This window comes from Cebus imitator, unplaced genomic scaffold, assembly GCF_001604975.1.
Source record: "Cebus imitator isolate Cc_AM_T3 unplaced genomic scaffold, Cebus_imitator-1.0 Scaffold85, whole genome shotgun sequence".
NCBI lineage: Eukaryota > Metazoa > Chordata > Mammalia > Primates > Cebidae > Cebus > Cebus imitator.
Window position 1 is genome coordinate 7,710,720 of NW_016107400.1, and position 9,925 is coordinate 7,720,644.

Consider the following 9,925-nt stretch of genomic DNA (forward strand, 5'->3'; position numbering starts at 1 on the left):
GCTGATCCTACAGCCCAGCTCGGAGTCCTGGGTCATGGCAGGCACTTGGAGCTCAGGCCAGCCCACAGCCTGTCTCTACTTGGACAGGCCCATCTTGGAGTTCTGTCTGGAGCTCAGAGTGCATTCTACAGTCCCAGCTGGACTCTAGTCAGAGTCAGTTTCAGATCACAGACCACGGGACCCTGCTGAAAAGCCCCAGGCAGAGTCCAGGGTCTGGCTGAGTGGCCAGTGCTGTCCCTAGTTGAGGGCTCAGTACTATCCAGGACATGGGTCAGCCCATTCATTCACTCTAGCTGGGGAAGTGTGTGTGTGGGGGGGGTGTGGGCTTGGGGTGGGCTGCAAGAATTCCCCGAGGAGTATTAGGTTTGTGGAAAATATATTTTTTTGAGACAGAGTCTCACTCTATCACCCAGGCTGGAGTGCAGTGGCGTGATCTCAGCTCACTGCAACCTCTGCCTCTTCCTGGGTTCAAGTGCCTCTCCTGCCTCAGCCTCCCAAATAGCTGGGATTACAAGCATATGCCATCATGCCTGGCTAATTTTTGTATTTTTAGTAGAGATGGGGTTTCACCATGTTGGTCAGGCTGCTCTTGAACTCCTGACCTCAAATGATCCACCTGCCTCAGCCTCCCAAAGTGCTGAGATTACAGGTGTGAGCCACTGTGCCCGGCCAGTTGGTGTAAAAGTAATTGCAGTTTTTGCCATTACTTCCAATAGGAGTATAACAAATAAGAAAGGATGGAAAGACACACTCTGAAAGTCATCCCTTTGAAGCAGAGTGTCAATGGGTCATTTACAAAAGATGATCATTATAACACCATAAAGAAGTGCCAGGGAAAAATCACTCTCAATGACAAGCAGAAACACCCACTTCAACAAGATGAGCAAAATGCTCACTTGAGCAAAAATGAAGAAACTCACCACTACAATATGAGAGACTGCCCATTGAGAAAAAGGGAGGAAAAAATATGATACAATCAGAAACGAGCAAAGTAGGGCATTTACAGAGAGTGAAAAATGGGTCGGGCATGGGGTTCATAACTGTAATCCCAGTACTTTGAAAAGGTTGAGGCAGAGGATTGCTTGAGGCCAGGAGTTCGAGACCATCCCACACAACACGGCAAGACCCTGTAACTTGAAAAAAAAAAATTAGTTGGGTAGGTGGAAAATGCTTGTGGTCTCCTCTACTCGGGAGGCTGAGGTGGGAGGATTGCTTGAGCTGGGGAGGTTGGGGCTGCAATGAGCTATGGCAGTACCAGTGCACTCCAGCCTGGGCAGGAGAGTGAGATCCTGTCTCAAAAAAAAAAAAAAAAAGGCTGGGCGCTCTGACTCATGCCAGTAATTCCAACACCTTGGGAGGGTGAGGTGGATGGATCACTTGAGGTCATGAGTTCAAGAGCAGCCTGGCCAACATGGTGAAAATACAAAAATCAGCCAGGCTTGGTGGCAACCACTTGGGAGGCTGAGGCAGGAGAATTGCTTGAACCTGGGAGGTAGAGGTTGCAGTGAGCTGAGACCTTGCCCCTGCACTCCTGGGCAACAGAGTGAGACCCTGCCACAGAATAAAATAAAAAGAGAGTAAAAACTTAAAAGTTACTATTTCGTTTGGGGAAATAAACCTTTGACAAATCTAGTAAATAACAAAAGTTATATATCCATATATATGTATACCTACATGTGTATAGCTAACATTTATGGGGCATTTGTTACACATTAGGCACTGTGCTGAATGCTTTGCACGCATTATGTAATTTACTCCCTACGACAATTCTATGAGATAGTACAGTGGGTTGAATAGTGTCCTCTCGAAATCCGTGACAGTCTGCAGTCTCAGAGTGTGGTGTTATTTGGAAATAGGGTCTTGGCAGATGTGATTAAGGTACAAGTCAAGATGAGATCCTACTGGATTAGGGTGGCCTTTCCTTGTAAGAGACAGAAAAAGGAGGTGCAGAGACACAAAGGAGAAGGCGACATGAAGATCGAGGCAGCGGTTGGGGTTATGCTGCCAAAGACAGCACCAGGAGCCACCAGGAGCTGGGAGAGGGAAGGAAGGTTCTCCTCTAGAACCTTCTTGGGAAGCCTGGATCTGCTGACATTCTAATTTCAGACTTTCTGGCCTCCAGAATGGAGAGACAATAATTTCTGTCATTTTAAGCCACCAAGTTTGCGGTGTTTGTTCAAGCAGTTCCAGGAAACAAATACAGGTAGATTCTTTAATTATTCTCATTTTGCAAAGGAGCCAGTGGAGGTTCCAAAGGGTGGCGTTATGCTAAGTTACACAGTTAGTGCATTGGTGACGCCACTGTTGAAAGTCAGGTATATCTGGCTGCAGCGTCCATGATCTTTGTCATCATACTTTTCTGTTTCTGAATAAGGGACAATATTATGTTCTTTGCCTAGTCTCCTACTTGCCTATTAGTTCCTCATTAAGGGGACAGAGCCATGGCGGCATGTGTCTGTAGTCCCAGCTACTTGGGAGGCTGAGATTGGAGGATCACTTGAGCTCGGGAGGCTGAGGCTGCAGTGAGCTGTGATTATATCATTGCAGTCCAGCCTGGGAGACAGAACAAGACTCTGTCTGAAGAAAAAAAAAAAGGAAGACAGAAAGACATGCATTGTAACTCTTCTCATTTCAAACATGCAATTGGATTTTAAGTTCTCGCTTTCATTTTAATTTTTAGACTCTCAAGTGCAAGATGGATATAAATTCATCTTTGTATTAAATAACTGCACATTATGTGTTTAGCGTTCGCTGAATAGAAGGGACTCAGTGAGGCTGGAGTGCAGAGGTGTTATCTTGGCTTACTGCAACCTCTGCCTCCCGGGTTCAAGCAATTCTCCTGCCTCAGCCTCCCATGTAGCTGGGATTACAGGTGTGTGCCACCATGCCCAGTTAATTTTTGTATTTTTAGTAGAGACGTAATTTCACCATGTTGGTCAGTCTGGTCTTGAACTCCTGACCTCAAGTGATCCACCCACCTCAGCCTCCCAAAGTGCTGAGATTACAGGTGTGAGCCATCGCACCTGGCCAGAAGGGGTTCAGTACTCATTGACTGAAAGAATGGCATAGGCTGATCCCAGTGACTCCCAAATTCATTCTGACCCTACAGAGTGAAATCCAAAACTGGTCCAGATCACCAGGTTCACCTCTATCTCAGCTCCCTTTCTCTCAGTAACAAGGAGGTCACAGAGTTTTTGGGTGTTAGAGCTAGAAACTCTATTACAATAGTAAAATATGGTGGCTGTAAGTTTACATCCTGAGGAAGATTCAAGTTTAAATCTCAGAACTGTTACCTTTTTGCTGTATGTACTTGAAGAAGCTATTGAACTTCTTTAGCATCAGCTTTCTCATCTGTAAAATGCAAATATGGCCTCAGAATGCTTATGAAAATTAACAATGTTTATAAAGCATTAGCACAATGCTCAATGCAAAAGCAAGTATACAATGTATCAGCTCTTATATTTATTATCACCTAATAAAAGGTTTTGCAATTTGCGCGTATCAGAATCATGGCAAGGCGTGGAGTTTGGCAAGAAATTTCTTTCTTTTTCTTTTATTTAGAGACAGCATCTTGTTCTGTCACCCAGGATGGAGTGCAGTGGTGCAATCACAGCTTGCTGCAGTCTCGACCTCCTGGGCTCAAGCGATCCTTGAGCCTCAGCCTTCTGAGTAGCTGGGGCTACAGATGTACATCACCACAGTTGCTAATTAAAAAAAAGAAAAATTTTTTTGTAGAGATGGGGTCTCACTGTGTTGCCCAGGCTGGTCTTGAACTCTTGTCTTCAAGCCATCCTCCCATCTTGGCCTCCCAGTGTTGGGATTATAGGCATGATTACCAGCCTTTGCAAGAAACTCCTGAATGGATGTGGCACATATACATTTTTTCTGTCAAGTATTATCATATAGGGACCTTTAGGGCCTCCCAAGGGGAAAAGGTTGGAACCCATTCATCCTGTTCAACACCAGATTTCAAAACCCAGAGAAGCTAAATAATTTGACTGTAATTACAGAGCTGTCAAGCAGCAGAGCCGTTAGAATCCAGGATCCTGGACAGTCTAGGGCCCTTTCTACTGCAACAGGTATGTACTTAGTTCTCCAGACCCTTGGGGTACAAGTACCGAGCCATTTCCTTTCGCCAGTATTGTGTTGAGGTCCTCACATGCCACGTTGTTGGGAATCCTAGTATTCCTACTAGGGGTATATTTCCAAGAACTCTGGGGGTTTAAGCAAGCCAAAAGGGAAGTGTACCAATCTTTTATTAATACTTCATGGGCCGGGAGCGGTGGCTCACGCCTGTAAACCCAGCACTTTGGAAGGCCAAGGTGGGTGGATCACCTGAGGTCAGGAGTTCAAGACCAGCCTGGCCAACATGGCGAAACCCCATCTCTACTAAAAATACGAAAATTAGCCGGGTGTGATGGCGGGTGCCTGTAATTCCAGCTACTTGGGAAGCTGAGGCCGGCGAATCTCTTGAACCTGGGAGGTGGAGACTGCAGTGAGCTGAGATGGTGCCACTGCACTCCAACCTGGGTGAAAGAGAATCCATTCATACAACAACAACAAACAACAACAACAACAACAATTTTTAGGAACAAAATGCCTTGCATATTGTCGTAGGGAAATTTTTACTTCGTGCCTGCAGCTGCTGTTCTCTCCGCTGCCACATGGCGCTGAAGAGGTTCTCAGAGATGGTATACACTACAGCAAAGTCACAAAGACGGCTTCGAAGACTTTGTCTTCAAAGAGGGCTCCTTTACATATAATTCCACAACTTCCACGCCAAGCACATTTGCATGTGCCATGGACTCTGCACACGTATCCAAGCAAGGCTTATGGCTTTTTACGTCCCTCCTCTCCCCTTGGCCCCCCCAGATACCTACACACTCCACCACCACCACCACCGGTATTTCCCCTCCAGAGTCCGACCACCTCAGAGTGAGTTAGACATTTACCTGTCTTGGAACCCAAAGCCACTGTTTCCCCTCCAATCCCTGGACCCATCACAGAGTTTGGGGGTTATGATGAGCTATGTTCCCTTTAGTGCTTGAAACACAAAGCATTCATTTTCCTCCTTTAATGTCGAATCGCCTCAACTGATTTTTAGGAATTGAAAATTTGTAATCCTTAGAGATTTTTTTTCCCCCTTAGAGACTTAAAGTCTTTCATTCAATTCCCACACCTGAGTAAGTTCAGAGACTTAAGTCTCTGTGAAGGAGTGGGAGATCAGGTAACCCTGTGGAAGAACCCTTCACAGCACATGAAGATGACGATCTTGGCTTTTGCCAAAAAGGTTTGTGGACATTTACTGAAGGAAAATACAGAAACCTACAGGGGTACTCATCTAGTAACAGATACTCTGCAAAATCTCTACCTTGCCCTTACGACCATGGAGCTGGAATTGTTATGGTAGGAGGGGCTAAGTGGAAGCCACTGGAACACTTCCTGTATGCTGTAACTGTCAATCGAAAGCAACACTGAAGGATGACAGAAGATGCCATCCCCGTATGTGCCACTTTTTGGAATAAGGGTTATCTTGAGCTAAAGTGACTTGAGAAACAGCAGGTGCCCCAGGGCACTCTCACTCCCCTTTTACTTCCTGAAAGCAAAAGATGAAACTCCAAGTAAAGATACCCTCCCTGTCCCGGGAAGAAAGAAACGTTCTTATCACAAGATGGGGAGGCAAGGCCGAGGGAAATCTGTACAGGCCTTGTTAAAATAATCCTTATCTTCCTTTGGTCCTCCCATATATTTTAAGTACTTTGCCACAACTGACTCTTTGTTCAATCCATAATACAGTTAGGTTTTGCTACTCCTTTGGGTCTTAATTTCTTGCGGACACGCCCGTGTATTCTTTTCTCTTATTTATTTTGTGTTACTTCAATCCTCAGGCCTAGCCAGAGACCCTACAAGAGTAAAGTTTTGCCTCTCTTGTTACTGTATCTACGGGGGAGTGCCTCAGGAAAACAGGCAGCATGTGTATCTAAGGGTAATTACCGCCTAGCACTGGAGACAACCATTACTGGGACAATGGCAGCGATACTTACTAGAGGACTGCTGCACATAGACGACTGTGGACTCACAGAAGACCCCTACTACTTGTCGGGGAGAGCAGTGAACTAGAATGAGACTGGAATTCTTTTCTCTGGCTATGAGGATCAGCTTTTATCAACTTCTTGGATACATGATCTTTTCCCTTAATAGAAAGATGCCCTTCAAATTATGGCAGAAACCAATGGGAGCCATTTATTTTAGACATTTATTCCACAAACAAGTTTTTCAAGAAGACATCTAAGTGAACGCTGATACAAAACAATGAATTGACATCCATTTGCACTGGGTCTTGGAATGCATTCAGAGGCAGAGGCTTATAGTTTCACAAGTTACTCAGACACTCCTTTAGCTGGGTCTGCCCCAGCTCCCTCACAGGTGAGTCTTGTCTGTCACCGAGCTCCAGACCTCCCGACAGAGGTTTCCTTCACTTCAACTACCTGCCACTGGCTATTGAGGTGCCTGGGGTGCTGCCTGCCTGTGGACCATGAGGGACTTGCCCTTTCTCCTTCCCAAACGAGCTCCTGGGCTGACTTTGCTGTCACAGCATACCTTCCCTTTCCTAAAGCATGAAATGGATTTGGCATGGCCAGATGTGGTAAGCACAGGCAAGCCGGGCCAGCAGCCTAGTCTTCTAACCTCTTCGGCATCTATATCACGCTCCCCAGTCTCATGAAACATTAGAGCCGGAGCAACTTGGCAATCAAGTTCAACTTCTCTTCAGATGAGGAGCCGAGGCCCAGAGAGGCTATGATGTGTCAAACAACACTCATTAAGTAATGATAAGACTAAAACTTGGCTCTTTGAGCCTCTGGTCTCATGCTCATTCCACCAAAGTAGGCTGCCCTGAGCTTTTTATGTGTGAGGTTTTCCTCTTTAAAAACTGTTTTTTTCCAGATGAATGAATTAGGTTGAATGTATAACATCATTGGTAAGAATTGGAGGTATCTGTGGCAGTAACAAAGCAAGCCTAGGTAGGACATACAAGCCCAGTTTCCAAAATGCCTTTGATGATAGTGAAAAAAAAGTCAGTTTATACTGCTTTTCAAAAAGAGGACTTGACACAATTTCCAAAGAAATAAGATAAATTTAAATAAATATAGTTTGGGGTAGTTGGTTGAGGTGGGCTATAAGTTTTGTTGAGCTTTCCAGCAGCCAGAACAAAGAGAGAAAAAGCAGCTTAAGTTATAAAAATCACAGTGTTTATAATACATACATACAGATCTACACACATATATAGACATATGTGTGTTTGTGTGTGTGTGCATATATATATATGCACACACACACATGTATACTGCGCTTAGGATCAAAGCTTTCCTTGGTACTGAGATCTAGAAAAAAACCTTTTTCTATGAATCTTCATAAAGGCAATGCTATGTGGTATAAAAGACACATTGATGAGAACATTGATTCATTCTGACTTACATGTACCAGGTGAAAAAAGATGAAATGAAGAGAGACAAGTAGTGTTGGTCTAGAACGGTGGGTGGACCTTCTATTTCTTCAGAACAAAGTTCATCAAACGTCCAGACAGCCCGTTTACAATTAGGAAAAGCGGTGGGGAACTCAAATTCCACCTCAGCTTGCTCCCAGGCATATGAGAATTAAATAGAATCAGTTTGTCCCACTAGAGACGGAATGTGTCTTGACCCTTTCCTGCCACTGGGGAAGGTTGCTGTGAAGGTACAGAATACGATTCTGGGCAACTTAGCAAAACTCTTCTGCAAGTGAAGGTGATGTTCTCATGACTGAGCTCCTGGCCTTTTGTAACGGTCATAGTGTAAGTGGCCCTACCTTTTGCTGTGATACTTCCTCTATCAAACTGTGAGTTCCTTGAGTCCAGGCACCATGCCCCTTCATTCCTTTTTTTTTTTTTTTTTTTTTTTNTTGAGACAGACTCTTGCTCTGTCACCAGGCTGGAGTGTAGTGGCGTGATCTTGGCTCACTTCAGCCTCCGCCTCCCGGGTTCAAGTGATTCTCCTGCCTCAGCCTCTCAAGTAGCTGGGATTACAAGCCTCCACCACCACACTTGGCTGATTTTTGTATTTTTTTTTTAGTAGAGACAGGGTTTCACTTTGCTGCTCAGGATGGTCTTGATCTCTTGACCTGATGGTCTTCCTGCCTCAGCCTCCCAAAGTGCTGTGATTATAGGCGTAAGTCACCACACCTGGCCCTCTTCGTTCCTTTCTGTATCCCTCACTGTGGCTAGAACATGGCCTTACATGTAACAGTGCTTCATATTTATGAATAAGTCATCTACTTTCCTGAATCATGCTTCAATATAATATCAATCCTGTATACATATTACTAAGTAGTGATTTCTATTAATGTGCATCTTCGCTAAAGCTGGAATTCCAGAACATCTACACAATATAAACACAAACCCACTGGCACCACACACATCTTACTGTGTTAGGCACACCACCAACATGGAACTGTATTTAGCATTAGAAATCTATAATTTAGACGACACAGAAAAATCAACCTATTGAGATGTGATCACAACATTTCCAACAAACATAAATCAGAAACATTTAGCAATGTTTACCTGAGTCACCTGCCTTCCAACAGGCCATACCCTATTCTGGCACCTTAAATTAATTTTTTTCTACAGCGCCTATCCTCCTAGGTACTTTGATGAACAAGTTTCAAAAGATTGAAACATACTGAAAGGAAAAATGTCATCTCCAGATGGCTTCAAATAAGAGCATTTGACAAGAAAGGGAGAGATAAGAGCAAAATAATCACCTACAAACAGCCCTGACTCCGGTTCTCTTTCCACTAAACTTGTGATTTCTCCCTTGCCAAAGCAAAGCCACCCTGGGTTACCTACATACTAAGGGAATAAATGTCACTGGCTCCATCCTGAAGCAAATGCTCCTGGAAAATAAAATTCCTGGGTTTCATCTGTAACTTCAAAAGTGAAGTAACCATCCCCCATCAGAACTTCCTTCAGTGTTTACTGGGTTACTGCAGGGAGTTCTCCAAGAGATTTTTCAGATGAACAGGTAAATGAGGAAAACGAAAACAGTGTTCTGGATTTCTGGATTCAAGTTTTTAAAAATGTTCCCACTTTTCACCCAGTGAGCTCTAGTTAGGTTTCTGATGTGGAGAACAGGGACTAGAAGCCTCAGGAATAGAGACTGGGAGATTTAACAGCAGGCCCTGAGAGCGCTGGTCTGAACTGAGGTGGCTCTCTGATCTACAGCAGGCCAATAAAGTCCAACCAGTCTTAGAAATGTTTCAGGTGTCTATCACCTCTGCCCTATTCCCTTAAAGTTTTAGAAACACTATTAAAATATTATACTGCAGCGTGGGGGTGGGAGGTACAAAATATCCCAACATGTAAGTCACGTTCCAGATTAAGAGCCAGAAAAGTTAGAGGATAGAACTAGAAAGTGTCTGAAATTTTGCTTTGCTTTAGTAAGACATACCATGAACAGGCCTCCTATTCCATCTGAGAAGGGCACAGTAACTCAGAAGAGGCCAGCAGGAGCACCCAGAGCAACTGAGAGGTAAGTGCAGGGCTATAAGAAACAGTACAAGGACCTGGGATTACTTATAGGCCGGAGAAGCAGCAGCCAAGGGGACTGAAGTCTTCAGGTACAGAAAAGGATGGGGGGTGAAGAACTACTTCTCATCTCCATGGAGGGCAAGGCATTAGTAACAGGATTTTAGTGACAATACAGGGTTTCTGCCCTAGCTATTTGGATCCACTTCTTGACATGAAAAAAGGTACACTCTAACAGACTTCTGAGGAAAGCTATAAAATCTTCACTCTTCTTTTGTGGATATCTTCAAAACCAAGATGGATTTGATTAGTTCTGATCAGACTCCTCAAAGTTCTACCCAAATGTGAGAATCTTATCAAGTT

The 9,925-nt window shown here is 44.3% G+C and overlaps 1 protein-coding gene across 1 annotated transcript in view; it reads left to right on the forward strand.

Annotated features, from left to right (window-relative positions):
- The window catches only part of AQP8 (aquaporin 8), a 17,881-nt gene extending 13,118 nt beyond the window's left edge, over positions 1-4,763 (forward strand). Inside the window, exon 6 of the mRNA XM_017534434.2 lies at positions 4,643-4,763. Within this exon, the coding sequence (XP_017389923.2) occupies positions 4,643-4,763 (121 nt within the window). The remainder of the gene's footprint in view (positions 1-4,642) is intronic.
- The last annotated feature ends 5,162 nt before the right edge of the window (positions 4,764-9,925 follow it).